Source organism: Anomalospiza imberbis, chromosome 1, assembly GCF_031753505.1.
Source record: "Anomalospiza imberbis isolate Cuckoo-Finch-1a 21T00152 chromosome 1, ASM3175350v1, whole genome shotgun sequence".
NCBI classification, from domain to species: domain Eukaryota; kingdom Metazoa; phylum Chordata; class Aves; order Passeriformes; family Viduidae; genus Anomalospiza; species Anomalospiza imberbis.
Window position 1 is genome coordinate 23,220,688 of NC_089681.1, and position 17,099 is coordinate 23,237,786.

Here is a 17,099-nt window from a genome sequence, read left to right on the forward strand (position 1 = left end):
GTCCGTGAAATCTAGAAGAACTTTATTTCAGTTACTTTTCTCTTCCCTGTGTTCAGTTTTTTCCCCTCCCATACTAGTGAGATTTGTGTGGCTTTAATGCACATGTAACTATATGAAAAGAGGCTGTAGTATATATAAAGGTGATAGAGTTGGTCAGTTATAAAAGCTGGAGTACATGCTGACATTGGGCATCATGGAAGTATTGAAAATACTTAATCCTTAAACAAAGCACATTAATATGGAATTATCAAATGCTTCACAATGTATTTGGGAAAAACGAAAATGCTGCCTAAATGCAAACTGTTTGATATTGTTTAGAAGCTTCCATTCCTTCATTAAAAACAGTTCAGGAAATCTGAAATCCAGCGGTTTTAATTTGGATTTAAGCTTATTTAATGAAAAAGCCTCAATGATTTAAAACCTCATTGTTGAAGCTAAAAATAGCAATTTTTATGCACACAGCAGAATAAAATCCAAACGGCTGAATTCTACTAATAGGTGGGAAATAAGGTAAGATTAAAGAGATTTAAAGAATGAGAATAGTAGTGATCTCTGGATTATAGCTTTGGATTAATTCTTATTCATCCAAATTAAGAATCTGAAAAACAAGTGCTTGAAACACATTGAAAAACCACATTCATTGTCTGCAATATATATCTGAGATTATCTCTTTTGTCCTTTTTCTCATGTTTCCTGTTCCATTGGCCTGGAAAGATTGCTTGAAATACTCTGTTATATAGACTGTTCTTGGCACACATGTATAATAAATTTCACGGTGGCTGAAATGTGCTGACTAAGCACTTTCTCCCATTTCCTCCTGTTAAATAAAAGTCTCCAAAGTCCAATATGCTTACTTGGATTTTTGACTGTATTAAATGCTAATAAGAAACTGTAGTCTTCAAACCATCTTGTAAAAAAATAATGCTTATAGTGAAAATGTTAATAGAAGGTGTGTGGTTTCATAATGTTGGAGTTAACCTTTGCAGATTTGCTCCACTAGCCTTACTGCTGTGTATTACCATGTGGCAAACCACTGTTAACAGCGATTACATTACAGAGCGTGTATATTTTGAATGTCTCAAACTTTGAGCTTTAAATTCCTTTAATATTTTTAAATGTAGGAATGATTGCTGCCAGAGCTAAACCAGTTTCTTTGAAATGTTGAATGCACAAGCTTCTGCCGAAATAGCTTCCCCCAACCACGATGGAGAACGGACGCAAAACGTTTAAAGGGAAGGCTAAAATGGAAGGGGAGAGGGGATCGAGGATCTTTTTAAGGATCGTGACAAAAACTTTGCGGCTTTACGATTAAGAAAAAAAAAAAAAAAGACCCACAAACTTTTCTGACTGAAATTGCCCGCTGCGTTGCCTTCTACGCATTTCTGGGCTCCCCCCACGTTCGCATTTTGTTTCTTTCAAATGGCAGTGGTCCCTTCCTGAAGCAAGGGCTGGGCACACGCAGCGCTCTGTGCCTCAGAGCGCAGCGCCGCTCACCTGGCGGCTGCGCTACCTGAGCCCAGACAGGTTTCTGAGCACAGACAGGTTTCTGAGCACAGACAGGCACATGGCGTGCCCCGTCCTTGCTTTGCTTATCGTGCTTTACAAAGCTCCTTTTAATTTTTGTCGCTTTCGCCCGTCACTTGTATCGGCCCTCCCGCCACAGCGCAGGCGCCGCCGCCGGGCCGGCATTGGCGGGCGCGCCCCGCCCCGCGCCTTACCCAGGAGGCCGCGCGCCGCGCCGAGGTCAAGATGGCGGCGAGGGCCCCTGGTGAGGCGGCGGGGGCGCTGAGGGGGCAGCAGGGGCGCTGGGGGGCGGCGGGGCCCCTGCGGTGCTGGGCTCGCCCCGGCCCGCGCTGGGCAGCGAGGCGGGCCGTGACGGGGGCGGGGGAGCCGGTGTGCACCGTGTGCCCTTGACGGGGACAGCGAGTGCCGCTTCCACAGTCGCCGGGCGAGTCTCCTCGCCGGCCCTCCCGTGGCAGTGGAGGGAGCCTGGCTCCGGTAGCTGAGCTTTCTGGCGTAGAGAGTGCTCGGGAGCACTAGAGGAAGCCTTGGGCTGCTCATGAGAGGCCTCGGGCATTGCTGTCCTGCGCAGTTGGTCTGAGGTTATTCCTTGCCTGACCCTGAAGGACGGAGGGGTAACTGAGTAACCTGCTGAGGGAGTGCTCTAGTGACCTCCTTTGGGGTGTTGGGGGTGACCTGGTCACACAGTTGACTTAAGAGTCACGTAAAACAGCCCGCCCGCAGTGCATTGCCCGTGTCGCGCCGTTCGTGGCCTCCTAGATCCCTTGTTGAGGTATGTGATTGTGTAAAGGCACCTCTGCCGTCCCAAACCACATTTATAGGAAGGCGAACGTGCTGTATGTGGTGTGGAGGTCTGATTTTTTAAAATTATTTGTTGGTTGGTTGGTTGGTTTTTTTTTGAGGTTTTAGTGTGGATTTTGTGGTTGACTCTGGCAGCTCCTTGAAAAAGGAATAGCATTAAAGTATCTGGAGAGGCGAGCAGAAGGTTAAGAGTATAATAATATACTGGGCTTGAAGTCACATAGCGAAAGCCAAGGAACTTAGATAAATTATTGGAAAAGCCTGATGGTTTTGCTTTATGTAGACACTATGGGTTTGGTTCAGGTAAGTGTTACGGAATCTAAGAGTTTTGTTGCTGTCTTTGATGAGGAATTGGTAGCATTTTTCCAAGTCTTAAAGCAGCCCAATATTCAGATTTAGTGCAATGGGTTAAACTCTTGTATGTAATGAGCAGTCCTTCTACCTGTTCAGTGTCAGTTATGGGATACTGAGAAGTAGAGGCCAAGTCATGTATGGTCAAATTCAGACTTGATGCGATGTTACATTACTGCATGTGTTGGAGGCCAGCAGATATTTGTGTACTGCCACAATAATGTGTAAATGTTGAATTTTACCTTGCTGTGCAGCTGATGATCGTCATGTTCAGTTGCAGGAGGTGGTCGCCTGTTAGACAGGATTCGCAAGTGGTATTACAATGCAGCTGGGTTCAACAAATACGGTGAGTATTTCATTGAGTTTTAAAAACTGCAAATGTAACAGTTTTCAAACTAGTTCTGTTTCATAGCTGACATACATACATGCAGGTTGGCATAAATCCTTTTGATCAAAACTAGCTACTACTTCTGTGGTGAAAAAAGTTAGCAATAGGTTCAGTTATTTCTGTTATTTCCGTTATTTCTGTGTTTGCTCATGTTCCAGTGAATTAACTTGTAACAGCTAAGGCCAAGCTGGGGAAGTTGTAAAACCTTTCACAGAGCAATCCTGAAAGCTCAATTATTTACGTTTCCCCACTGAGTCACTTTTGCTGGCCAGTGTCTTCTAACCCAAAGACTGCCCTTGAAGCTGGAGAGGTTCCCACCGATAGTAGTCAGCCTATCTGTAGTACTTATGCAAAGTATCCAAAGTGCAAAGAAGATTATAGTTATTCTGTCCTTTGTGTCACCATAACTTCAGCTGGCATCACTCTGGCCTGCACAGTGGTGGAATAGGTGTCAATACAGGACTTCATTAAGGAGAAGAGCGTCCCTAATGGTATTGTCTTCAGTTTATTCAGTTATTGTCAAGTTTGTTTCAACCATTTAGATGGCAGAACAATTCTTGTATGACAAGAATCTGAATATTCAGATGGTGCAATTTATTGCTCACCACAATACAAGCATATCTCAGAAAGGAAGTTAACATACCTGCCCTGAGAAAGTTAGAAAAAAATTACAAGAAAACTGTAAACAAGTAGCTTAGATCCTTCCTCCAAAGATACAGTGCTTAATTCCTCTTCGATAATGCCTGTCTGCTGAAATTCTTAGTTCTGCTGCTTCTCTGGAAATGCAAGTATAAAATTAGAGAAGCACCAAATTTAATATAGTGATTAAACTAGCATCAGTGCTCCCTATGCCTTTGAAATAAATTACAAAACTGAATTTATGAATACTTGTCTCAAAAGAAATTTTTGTTTTATTGAAACACTACTGACAAATCAGTCACTTGAGATGAAAACCTGTAACCACAAGTCAGTTGGTATGTTGTAGTAATCATCTTGGAATGCCACAGAAGTAATATTTTGTCCTATTTTGTTAATACTGAACCTAACAGAAAGGTTGATTGAGTTTCAAGAATCCTTTGTTCCACAGAAGGTGTGGGAGTGTTTTTAGTTTTGAGAAGACTGGGTGTTTCTCCCTGATTTAACTTCTAATTTGGAACTCACGCACCAGCACAGAGCTTCAGGTCTCCATAGCTTCATGTAGGCAGCAGAGGTCTGGTCATTATGAACAGGACAGTTTAGAGAAAAATTCTTCAGTACTGAAGGAGTCTCATCTGTGGCTGACTGACTCTAATGGATTCAGAGTTCTCAAAAACCCTTTACCTGGAAAGTCATCTTAGACAGAGATATAAAATTAGATGCATATAAGTTTACCCCTTAGGTCCAGAGAAGTTTTTTGTTCTGTATATGTGTATTCTGCATGAAACACATTGAATTAAATACCCATTTTCCTTATTCCTCTTTAAGAAAATGAGTGAATAAAGTAAATAGAATCTGTGAAAGGACTGCATGTTCTCTCTAAGCAATTAGTGGCTCTCCTGGATTGGTTTGGCTTTTCTTCATAATTTTGTGCTGGAAGTGTTTTGCCCATGGTACATGGGCAAGTGTCAATCCTAAATCTTACTGAAGAACATACATTTATTCAGTGGTACTGTAAATTCTTCTTGGTACAGGGTTAATGCGAGATGATACATTGCATGAAGATGATGATGTAAAAGAAGCATTGAAGAGACTTCCAGAACATCTGTACAATGAAAGAGTATTTCGCATAAAGCGAGCGCTGGACTTAAGTTTGAAACATCAGATCCTTCCCAAAGACCAGTGGGTGAAGTATGAAGAGGTATGTGCACAGAGTGTTTCCAAGGTGCAGGTCTTAAATGGCACTGCTAGGACTGGTGGTTGGGATTTTCATTCTCTGGGGAGACATGGTTACATGTTCTTTGTAGTGAATGAGTCAGTATCTCATGGAGTACCTCTGGAAAATACTTTTGATTGCAGTTTAAAAATCTGTTTTTCTGTACGAATTACTAAATTTTTCTCAAGATGACAGACGCTTAAGCTGCAGCTCAGAATCTCAGCATATTGTTTTTGTTCGGCAAAATATTTCTTCTAAGCTGTCAGATAAAGAAATACAATGTAAATAGCTTTGGAATTCTTAAAGAAGGTCTCCTGCTTTACTGATTAATTTCTTAACCTTGCAGAAAATCTTAGGCCAAAGCTTTTATTCATGAAAGTGCCAAGAAAGAATAATTTGAAGGGAAATCATGCATTAAAATAAGTGTCACCTTGTACTTAAAAAAAAAAAAAACAAACTGCACTTTATCAGATGTAACTAAATTTTATTTTTTTGTAATGAATTGGTTGACATTCTTTGCATTACTGTCCACCTCCGCTTTCTCCAGATTACCTGGCAGAGAGTAATTTTATCATTAAACTTTAGATTATAGGAGAGTATAAAGGTATTAATGCATCTCTGACTAAGCAGAGAGTAATTTTATCATTAAACTTTTGATTATAGGAGAGTATAAAGGTATGAATGCATCTCTGACTAAGCAGAGGCTGTTCCTTTTGGTCTCATACATCATACTTGGGTAACTGCTGCATTGAATAATTGGTCACATATTTCCTCAAGCAACAGTTTGGTTTGTAAGTGTTAAACATGGTCAGGGTGTTCTATCAAATACAAGTTTACAGTGCTGTTTAGAAGTCAAGCTCAAAAAGAGATTATCTGGAATATTATTGTTGGACTTTGAACTAATTAAAGTGGATCTTGTGTATTTGTGTATCTGCCAAAAAGAACACTGTTTCTAAAGGCATAGCTGGAAGCATCACTTGGCCTGCTAATGTTGATGAGGCGTTAGGAATTAGTAGTTGCTGCAGTAGAGAACTTGTCATCACAGACTTGGCAGATACAAAGTTTACCTTTTCAGGGTAAGAGAGGCTGGATTTTTTGGTTTGGTTTGGTTTTTTTTTCCTTGATAGGTTAGTGTTTAGTCAAACCTGGGAAGGAATGAGAAAGAAATAGTCTGTAGGAATGACTTGAGATGTTTCTGGACCTTGCTGTAAGTTTAAATATATTTCTTCTATATATCTCTTCTTTTTCAGGATCACCATTATCTTGAACCATACCTAAAGGAAGTAATCCGTGAAAGACAAGAAAGGGAAGCATGGAACAAGAAGTAACTATTGAACTACTTCATGCAAATATCCAGCTATTTCTGATATTTTAAACATTTGGTTGTAGAAGTCCATAGGGAGGCAATTGTGTGGCTGAGGAATACTGTTTCAGCTTGTTCATTGAGTCTGATCATCCAACTAAAATAAACATGTCAAACTATAAAAATCTTGGAAGAGTTCTTTCTAAATGGAAACAAGCTAATGTTCAGATCTTTCCTGTGAGCATATACATTACACATTAGCTTAGTGGTATGCAGTCTCATTTCAGCTTTTGATTCTTGCTTTTTTCATCATGCAGCTGTTTTCTGTAGTAGTAGAATTAGGTAAGAAATGTTCAAGGCTGTTGGTGCTAGTTGCTCTCTAAGTTAAAGAGGATTTGGTATTCATTCATCACTTGTCACTGTAGACAGCAATATTGAACCAGCATTTGATGTTACAATGGTATTGTGAGACAGCAGAATGTAATAGTCTGTGTACCCAAGCAGATACATATTGTAAAAATGAAAAATATAGATGATTCCTTATTCATAAAATAAGAAGTGTTTCACTAACTTTTTATACCATATATATTGTTAAGCCTTAAAACTATTCTCATGTAAACCGTAATGACTGTCTCACTTCAGCTTTTGAGAGTTTTTATTCTTTTAAAGAGTAAAAATAGTATTCTGATGTGCTTAAACTACATAGCACTTAACATAGTTAACTTATCATGGGTTTTTTCATCACCTAAAGCATGCTCTAGTTTTTAGTGATTCGTATCAAGAAAATACTGGCCCTTACTGGCTGAAAACCTGGAGTTTAGTCTTCCATAGTTTAATGGTAGTGTGAAGTTGAGGCTGCTACTGGTATAAGGCATGAAATTCAGAGCCTGTTTTATAATATTCTGGATAAAGGAGAGAATCTTGCATGATGGCCTCAGGACTTGCTTTTTTCCTTTTGTTGTGCATGCTTGTCTGCCAGATGCAACACTCAGTTTACCAAAAGAAACAGGAGCAAACCACATCTGCAGTTTTGAATTGGTATGACCAAATAAATAAAATACTGGATTAGAAGCTTTTAGCTTTGCTCATCATTCTATTACTAACCATCACCTGCTTGCTTAAGTCCCTTACATCTGTCGGATGGATACAGTGATCCCACAAAACTTGACAGCCTCATGTGGCAAAACAAAATTCTGCAAAAATACCTGCATTGCCAATATTCCTCTAAAGTCTGTGTGGAGAATACGTTAAGAATTTGAGGTTTCATTTTTCTCCTATAGTAAAATCTAATAACTGAACCATACATAATTTGATGTATTTTTGGGAACTTTATTATTTTCTTCCAAGAGACATATAGGGCGTGAAGTTTCACACTTTTCTTTATGGAATTATTAGAGTATAGTTTTCTAATGAAATTAGAACCATTTCATTATCTCTTAGAATTATATTAGAAGACTTAATTACGTAGTGAAAGTAGTACTTTAAAAGCATAGCTGGTCAAATTTCTATGAAAGCTAGAATTCTGTGGAAAGGCTCTGCTTATTTGACCACAGGTTTGGATTAAGAAGAAAGCTTCTCAAAAATTACTTGGTTTGGACAAAAGGGCTTTGTTGGCATAAGGCGCTTAAAAATAGGGTGACGTATGAGTGAGGTGCAAAGCAGCCACACCCCAGCTGGCCTAAAACATCTGAAATCAATAATCCCTTTTCTCTCAAATAAAATATCTTAAAGAGTCAGAGGTGAGTAGTAGAAATTAATAAAAGAGTCTTTCCAAGTGATCTTCTGGGTAGCTCAAGGGAAAGGGGGAAAAGGAAGCCATGTTAAGAGCTTTCCTGTTCCATGAGGCTTCATTTAGATGAGTTTTCAGATGCTTCTGACTTGGATTGATAATTTTTAACTTTAAATTTCCGTAATGTCCAAAGTAGTCTTCTGTCGAAGCATTTTGAAAAAATGCTACATCCTACAGTACTATTGTACTGCAACTTCTGAGTTGTATCTTGGAAGGCTATTAGTAAGGAAAATGTTTTTTGCCATTTTTTTGAAGAGATGGGTGTGTATTTGAAATGTTTGGGAGTGTCTAAAAATGATGAGGAATAGGGAGGAAGGCGGCTGGTGTAAGACTGGCATATGTTGCCTGGGAGCCAGGAGCTATAGCAGCTTTGGTTTAGAGCCCAAACTCTGGGATATGTGGTGTGAAATTTGTATGCTTCTGCTACTGGCTAATGAATGAGTAGCTTGGGCGACATTTCATGTTTCACCTTCTGGTGTTCTCCTCCGTGCACATTGAGTTAACAAGCATTAATCTTAGCCAGAAGAAATAGGAGTTTTCTTGTATGTAAGATTTCAGTCCTGCTGGTGACAAATTGGAGGGTAAGTATGATTCCCAATTTTGAATGCTTGCAGTTATGCTTAAAAATATCTGGGATGGGAAGGAGTGCATTTGCAAAAATGGGATTTCAGACCTGCAGTTTTACTGTACTGATTCTACCCCACCTGTCCATCTCTCTGTGGGATCCTGCCCTCTGAAGCATCCTGGCCTGTGCAGCCATTAGCTTGCTATCTTCAAAAGTCACCTCATTTTAAGGAAAAGCTTAGTAATAGTAAAGGGGATCAGATAGCGAGAAGAGAAAAGAAGAAAAGAAAAGAAAAAATAGAAAAGAAGAAAAGAAAAGACGAAAAGAGTCTGATGAAGGAAAGGGCATTCTGCTTGGGAGAACTGGGATTTCTTTATTCTGCTATCACAAGGTTCTTCTGTAATACTAAGCAAGACACTTGGTTCACAGAAGCTCCATAAAAGTTTTGCTAAGTGCTTAACATATCTGTGCTTGGAGCTACATCTGCAGAAGTACAGAGTAATCACATCTATGTCTGGGTTCAGTTCATCGGTTCTGAAAGTATTAGGTGCAAGCGTTGGTATTTATCCATACGCACAATGGTTACTACAGGTGGTGGTAGCAGGAGCAAATTTCACAGGGATTCTCACAATCCTCATTCCTCTGGCGGTAAGTGCAAAAATACTTGCATAGAAGATGATGTATTTGTGGCCTGTACGTGGTGCTTCCAGAAGGCAAGGATGAGTAGTGCACTGAAGAGGATTGTAAAGAATTTCTGAATGAGAAGAGTGCCTAAAATGTGAACCTGCAATTTAATGTCATATCATCATGTACAATGCAACAGCGAATCTTGCATCTCCTTATTCCTGATTTTGAAATCTTCACCTTTGTTAATGTAGTTTTTTGGATATAAATTTTGTAGGAATTCCATAAATTACTGAGGTATTTTTGTAGTTCACCACATCCGAATTATGTGTGTAGAATTAAGAGTCTGAGCTGACATTGCTAGTCCTGCAGTTTGATGATAGTTTTAGCTTAAATTATTCTTCATCACTTTTGAGCAAACCTGTGCTTCCCTTGAAGTTCTCTTTATTAAGTACATTATGAAATATAAGAATACATTTTGATTGCTGAAGATCATGTTTTCTATGTCAGATTAATTTGCTTAAATTTTGAATTGGTCAACCCCAAAACAATGGATTTTTTTCAGCACTGTAACAAGAAACATATGCTTGTTTTACATCCAACTTCCATCTGAAAGAGAGCTACAGCAGATACAAATCCCCGAAGAATTTTGATGAAACATCGTGCTTGTCATTTTAATGGAAGCGTTTTAGCATTAGTATGGTAAACACATTCTGACTTGAGGCATTTTCTCTCTAGATAGCAAAGGTCAAAGATGACCTTCAGGATTTCTCCAGTGTTGGCAGTCAGTTTTCATGGTCTGAAACTGTGGCCAGGGCAAGGGCTGCTCCAGCAGAACAGGCAGAGGCAGCCCCTCCAGGGTGACACCAGGGTGACTTCACTTCTCATAGCCTCTCTTAGCTGATCTACGGCCCAAAGGGCTAACATCTTGAAAAATTGTAGGCCACGAACTTCATTGTAAACAGTTTGCGTTAGCATCTAAATACCACGGGGACTTATTCCAAAACTGTTTCCTCAAACTCCCTTGCAGGCCATGTGGAGCTGTAAGCTTCCTTCAGTGTCAAGAAGTTCCTGACTCACCCAGAACCTGTGCTGGTGTTGCTGGGATGAAGTGACAGCAAGTGTGCTGTCCCAAGGTGCCAGAAAGCATCTGCACCTCTGCCTTCCTGGCAAGGTAGGTGTTAAGACATGTCTGGAGAAGGAGCCCTCAATGCCTTCTGCTCACTGGTGATTTAATGTTAGGTTATGCTGGCAGCCTGTCAGCTCAATTCCTTTTACTTCACAAAAGGTGTGGAGTCACAGTTCCCTTCTCGGTGAATGCTTACATATTTTTACATAATATTTTCATATTTTCTGGAGTGCAAGCGGGACTATTAATCCTTTTGGCTATCTCTCTTCTGCTATGAAAGATCTGATAAAATGTACCAGGAGACATGAGGACTTGAATCTGTTGTTTAGAGCTTTTTTCTAGGCTGGTTTATGATGTGCTTCAAAATAAGGGCAATGCCTGACTCCACCTGCCTAGAGGCACTTGCCTGTCTGGGCATTTACTGCCCACCAGCTTCTGCCCTGCTCTACCTGAGCCCTGGCACTGGATCAGGGAGATAGGCCAAGGGCTTGAGTGAGGAATGCAGGGTGGGTGAGGGGTTGAGGTAGACCCAGGATTAGGGAATCATGTGCAGGGATCTGAAGGAAGTATAAAGAATATAAATTGACCTCAATCCCCTTTGCCTGCTCTGGAGGTGCACAGTGAGGATGAGGTGGAGTTGATGCATTTATGTGCAAACACGTGGTTTAATGCATTTTGGGAAATGGGACACTGAGTATGAGCATGCGGAGAGAGGTGTGAGGTGGTTTGACAAAGGCAAGGGTGCTTTTTAGGCCACTGCAGAGAGTGACACCTGTGTGTCCTAACTTTCAGAATGCCAAGTTCATGGCACTCACTGAGGCTTAAGTTTTCCCTAAAGAATATTTAAAGATCATCCACTGAACCTTATTCTGAGTGGAATCCAAGCTGTCCTTGCCCTGCTCCAAGGTACCCAGACATGGCCTAAGCATCCATCTCCTGTGGCCCAACCTCATCTGTTTCTTTCGTGAAAACCAGAGCATCTTCAAGAAGATGCCCCCACAGTTACAGGGTAGGTCTGAGTTTCGGATGCTCACATCTCTGCTGTAAAAGAGGAGCACTGGATCTTTCTCTTCCAAAGCCTAAGCAAGTGCTGGAATTGTTGTTGCTGCTTTATGAGAATGTGCTGCTTTGGTTCCTGTGCTGGGAAAGGATCTGGAGCCTGAAACCCGATCAGAAGGAGGTAACTCAGCACAGCTGGGCTGTGCTCTCCTCAGCCCTTCCTAAAGTGGTTCCCCACTGGCCTACATGGATCTGGTTCTTTGTGTCTAAATCTTCTGGATTGCAAGGGGTGGCTGCATAGTGAGACATGGAGTTAAGCACTGCTGCACTCAGTATTCCAACACCTAAGCCTTTTTATGAAGCCTCATACTCCCACTGTGACCTAGCAGATTGAAATGATTGTTTATAAGCAGCAAAGTTCAGAGTCCAAAGCTCAGATCTCTTCAAGGCACTTCAGAGGGTTTTCTGTCTGCAAGTTGCGTTCCCTAGTGGAGTATTAGTTTAAAAAGATACTATTATGAAATAGTCATAAAAGCAGCTTGATCTTTTTGGTTTGCTTCAATTAAAAATTCTCCAAGTTCTCCATGTTTCTCAGCCGCAGTCTCTCATCCTGAAGAATGTGGGTGAAAACTCCATAACTCCATCAATGTGCAAGCAGGCCCCCAGCAATGCTCAGCACTCAGCCAGCCTGCTAGAGCTCACCACACTGTTGTGGCAGTGTAGAGGTGGCTCTGCTAAAAAGCAAGAGGCATCCTGCTGCCAGGTGAGGCTTGGCTCAGCTCTGCTCCGCGCACTGCAAAAGCCAAGGTACTAGAGGAGGGGTGAGATCATAATTTCGGAGCTCTGTGGAGGCAGTCATCCCTTCCTAGGAGCACTTAGGCTCCTAGGGCAGAGCAAAGTCAGGAGAATGTGGGGCTGCACTGACAGCAACTAGACATGCTTTATTTATATATTTTATATAGCAACAACAAAAAAATCTCAAGAAAAATAAAAGTAACAGACCATATTTCCTTTCAGAAGTACAGCTTTGTTTTTTATGTGGTCACAGACTCTTACTCTTTCTCGTGGAAAGGAGGGGTGTAGTCACCTTCACCTTTGGAGCTCTGGGGGATCTCTTTCATGAATTTCCATCCTTAGCTTTTTGTAAGTATATCAAACCCAATAGTGTGTCTGAATGTGTCCAAAACAGCCATTAAAGCCTTATTCAACAAACTACTTCAAAAAGAACAAGAGGAGGTATGCTTTGAAAGGGGACTTCTCCTCCAGCTGCTTCCACCCAGCACTTTAAAAACACATAGGACACAATAAAGCACGTGTTGACATAAGTGAGCCTCAAAAAAACCATTGGATTATTTTGAAGGAGTATAATCTTAAGTGGGGAGAGTTATCGTCCTTCACCCAGCAAAACAATTACATCAGTGCAGCTTGGACTGGGATCTGCCTTAAGATCTCCCAGATGTTGCAAATGGTGTAGTTGCTGATCAGTTGCTCTGGGTAATTATAAACTGTCAGATGGAGGAGGGGAGGTTAGTTCTCAAATGAAACAACATAAAAGCTTTTTGGGGAATTGTAGAGAGGAAGATCCACTGTTCACAGCTGACACCGAGAGCTACAACAGTCTCTGCTTAGGCCTGACTTTGCCAAACCAGCGTCATGGACATGTCTCAGGGCCTATCTTAGCCCTGAGCTATGGCATGCTGCACACAGATGAGCCCTGCCGCAAGGGGTTTTGCTGTGGACTGATCCTAGCAAATCTGCTCAGAAATAATTTTAGCAGAATCTCTTAGCCTGGAATGAGGGACCTGCTGCCCACCTCACTAGCAAAAGCCCATCTGATCCTGAGGCAGCAGATGCCAGCCCTGACAGTCAAATGGAAAGAGGCAATCTGGGTAAAAACTGCCACTTTGCTGGCCCTGGGGGAAATCAACCTTCCCAGTCACAGGGCTGGTCCCCTGCTCAGACCTGGCCTGAGCAGCTGGAGGATGGAGCCCCAGATGAGGTGTTGGTGCTGTGCTGCAGCACAAGAGTTCAAGACACTGGGAGCTGCAAGAAGATGGGGAGCAGATCTCTGATGCTGTAGCTGGGTGGCTTAAACACTTACCAGAGCTTGTCCCCAGCTCAAAGGTTCATTTTTGTGCAGTTTCTCTGAAGCGTTTGTTGTTTGTAGCACAAATAAGCTGTGGGCATGGTGAGCTTATGCCAGAAATAAGCCTGGCTCCTCTCCTCATTGCATGTGACTGCCACCTCCCTTAAACACACCAGCAGGTAACTGGACTCATGGAGCCGTCTCAGGTCATCAGTGACCCTCTGCTCAGCCCTTTGAAGGATTTGGGAAGGCACCAGCATCCTGAATAGCCTTTGGGAATCATCTGGGAGATGCTTCAGCCTCAGAAAGAGGGGGGATTTTGGAAATCCCCCACGCTGGTGTTTCCGTGGGGTAACATGAATTGGTGAACTGCCTCTCCAAGGTCCCTTCTGAGAGCCCTAGATCACAGTCCCACTGGGCTCCAGCCATGCCATCTGTCCAAGTGGCGAGTAGCTGGGGTATCCGTCCAGCTCCCTGCAGCCCAGAGTATGTGACAGAGCCACGTTTGCCAGCTTGCAGCAGTACTTAGGCTGTGAACAAGGGCAGATGAAAGCATGGTGAGGGTGAGGAAGCTGGGTGGGCAGCAACCACCCCCTCATGGCCTGCCCGGGGTGGTGAGCAGCAAACAACGCCAGCAGCTAACGCTGCCCAGTGCCACGGCAGAGGGAACACAGGCTCCCAGCTCACAGCTCTGGCCTCTGTTACCAGCACATTGCTGCTTCAGTGGGGTTCCTGGACCCCAGTACAGACAGGGAAGCACTCAGGGAGGGTGTGCTCGGCCACCACCCTTGCACGAGCTGCCCAGTGCCAGAGATGCAGGTGACTTCATCAGCACACAAGGTGACAAGCTCAGCATTAGGTCAGCTACACAAAAACAAACCCCTGGCAATGCCAATGCCCCAGGTGGGAGGAGTGGCTTTGTCCAGGACACAGTGATAACAGTGGGGAAAAACACATCACCCATCTCCAGCACCACCAGTCAAGGCCAGCTCAACCTGACGCAAGGTGGGGCTGTGCTGTAACAGTACAAGCACCACCAGAATGTCCTGGCATTGTCTTCTTCCCTTTTTTAATTTCATTTTTCAGGATGACAACACTTTAGAGGTTTATGACCAACAAGAGAATTTACTACTAAGTCATATACTGATGTAATGAAATCTAATATATGCTGTGTAATGAGTTATGAGATGTTATTTAGTTTCAGGGTTTTATTACTTCAATCAGTTATGACCATATTTCCTTTTATATGATTGCTCACCCTTTAAACATACCAGATGACTGTATAAAGAACACCTAATAAAGTCTGGAGATGTTAAAATATAAATGTTTTAATTTTTACCATAAATTTGTTTCAATTCTGCCAATGGTAGCTTTGCACTGGAAGTGGTGCAGTCCTTGTTAGCAGTGCAGACCCTGGTAGTGTTGACTTGTTCCTTTGTAGGAAAGAGCTGGACAACCGTGCTTCATTACAAAGCACAGTTAGTCACCAACGCACATCCTTGGTGATTATACACAGAGATGGGAAGTTTTTTAGAATATAAACAAAAGAAAGACAACACTGATCTGTGATAGAAGTCATTATCTCAATTAACCTCTCATATTTACCCTTGCAATTGCAACATACACATGCCCTGGTTTCTATCAGTCTTCAAGAAGGGAGGATCAGGCTTATAGTCTTCAGCATCAAGATCAAATCCAGGGACATTCTGCCCATGTACCATTTGGCAATCCTCCTAATTTTTCCGCATTTATGCATTGTATTCGAAAGTCTTTTGGGATAACGTCATAGAAGTAGAATTATATAGCTGTGAAATAAGATCAGGATCAAGTCTTTAATAAATCAATGTTTTAGCAAGAAAAAGACAATTGCAGGAGTAGAGTCTCAGTTGTGATGCATTCATGGTGAGTGTGGAGCTCTCAGAAATTATTGTAGAATATATTTTATGATGTTAACAACTCTGCAGTAAGAGTTTGTGCCCGAGTGGATAGCGACTGTTGTAAGACTGTAGCATTTGGCTGCCCTCTGGTGAGCCACCCACTCCTGGGAACGTAGAGGTCTCCAGCACTGCTGGCTGGGGTTGTGTAGGGTGTCACCTGCCTGGAGAAGACACCTACATATAACAGATCTAATGACAACGTTCTGATTTCCTCCCCACCTCTGGAGCAGGCAGCACTCTCATGATTTGCTGAACCTGGTGGAAGTCCCCACTGCGGGGGTCCAGGGCAGGGGAAGCCAGGCTATGCTGCGCTGGCTCGAGGCTGTGCTGCTGCTGAGCTGGGAGGAAAGAGCCTGGTAAACCTGGGTCACTGTACAGGTCTTCTTGGCCAGCTTCAAGGGGGGGAATACTGCCTTTTAGTTACATTTTAATTTAGTGTTTAGAAGTATTTTCATTGTGTTTAATCTGCTGTGACTGTGGCTGCCACATGTGTCATGGCCCAAGGATGTCTTTGCAGGGATGATCCCTGCTGTTCTATTACCTGCAGCAGAAAGGTATCAGAGGCCCAATTTGACAGAACTTCCATGCCCATCTCCATCCCAGCCTCCAAGTCCTGTCTGTGACCAGCCTGTGCCTTGTTTTAGCTGTGGGTAGTATTGCTGCCTTATGTATTCCCTTCCTTCCAATTCTACAAGGCAGGTGTCATCTCAGAAGAGTCCTTCTGGACAGCTGTTTATCAATTCAATGTTTTTTGGTTGTACGTACATCAATATGCTTTACTTCTCTCAATGTTTATTCAATTATTGATACAGATACTAACGGATGGGAAAATCTTCTAAATTATCTATCTTACTTCTCCATTCTATTAATATCTCTATTGCTAATTGCATAATTTTTAGGAGAACTACAGCAAGAAATTAAATAAAGAATTTACTCTTCACAGTTCCAGGCTTATAATTCAGCCAAAGCAAATCATACATCAAATAAATGGCCAAGTGTACTTAAAATATGTCTTTGTACAGTAACAAGGCAGAATTTAATCCCATTAAGAAAATGTTGGCAGTGGCTCAGTGTTTGGGAATATGCCACTGAACTGTCCTGCTGTAACCTTGGATGTAGGAAACGTTGAGACAAAGCAGCATACTCAGTTTGACACATCTTTGCCCTTTAGGTCCTTAATGATACAGTGATTTACTGAAACATTTAATTTTTTTTAGCTGCAGAAATTGTCTCATACGTGGAAGCTAAGCAATAACATGCTTCTGAATGTGCCCTATCTGCAGCTTCATAAGCAAAGTTTATTTGCAACTCCATAAAACACAGATTTCTGCACTATCTCAAAACAGCAAGTCTTCATATTAATTTATAAGAAACAAAATCTTTGTTCCATATATCTTATTTAAAGTATAAAAAGACAGGTAGGTTAATTTCTCACTAACCAAGGATTTAAGAAAAACATTTCTTCTTTTCCTCAGGTTTTAGTTTTCATCTGGGTTACTCTGCTTTCACTTTGCCCCCATTATTCTCAGAAGGATCCGGAGTACTTCTCTCTTCTCCAGGTACTTTGTATGCGGCACTCTGCTGCCAAAACAATTAACTTTTTTCTAATTAAGAAGGATTTAATGTTTACCATAGGAAAAAATAGTGTGGCTAGATGCATTTCTCATGACCACATATTGTATCCTTGGAGTTTTAGCTATAGATCTTGGGAAAAATACTGTATGAATTAATGAAAGCATTAGATTTTCAAGACA

At 41.8% G+C, this 17,099-nt stretch overlaps 1 protein-coding gene across 1 annotated transcript; it reads left to right on the top strand.

The window, feature by feature from the left end:
- The first annotated feature begins 1,682 nt into the window (after positions 1-1,682).
- UQCRB (ubiquinol-cytochrome c reductase binding protein) lies at positions 1,683-6,401 on the top strand. Its single transcript, XM_068184428.1, has 4 exons — positions 1,683-1,768; positions 2,948-3,019; positions 4,732-4,898; positions 6,164-6,401. Exons 1-4 carry the CDS (start codon positions 1,750-1,752, stop codon positions 6,239-6,241), a joined length of 336 nt encoding a protein of 111 aa, XP_068040529.1. The 5' UTR covers positions 1,683-1,749; the 3' UTR covers positions 6,242-6,401.
- The last annotated feature ends 10,698 nt before the right edge of the window (positions 6,402-17,099 follow it).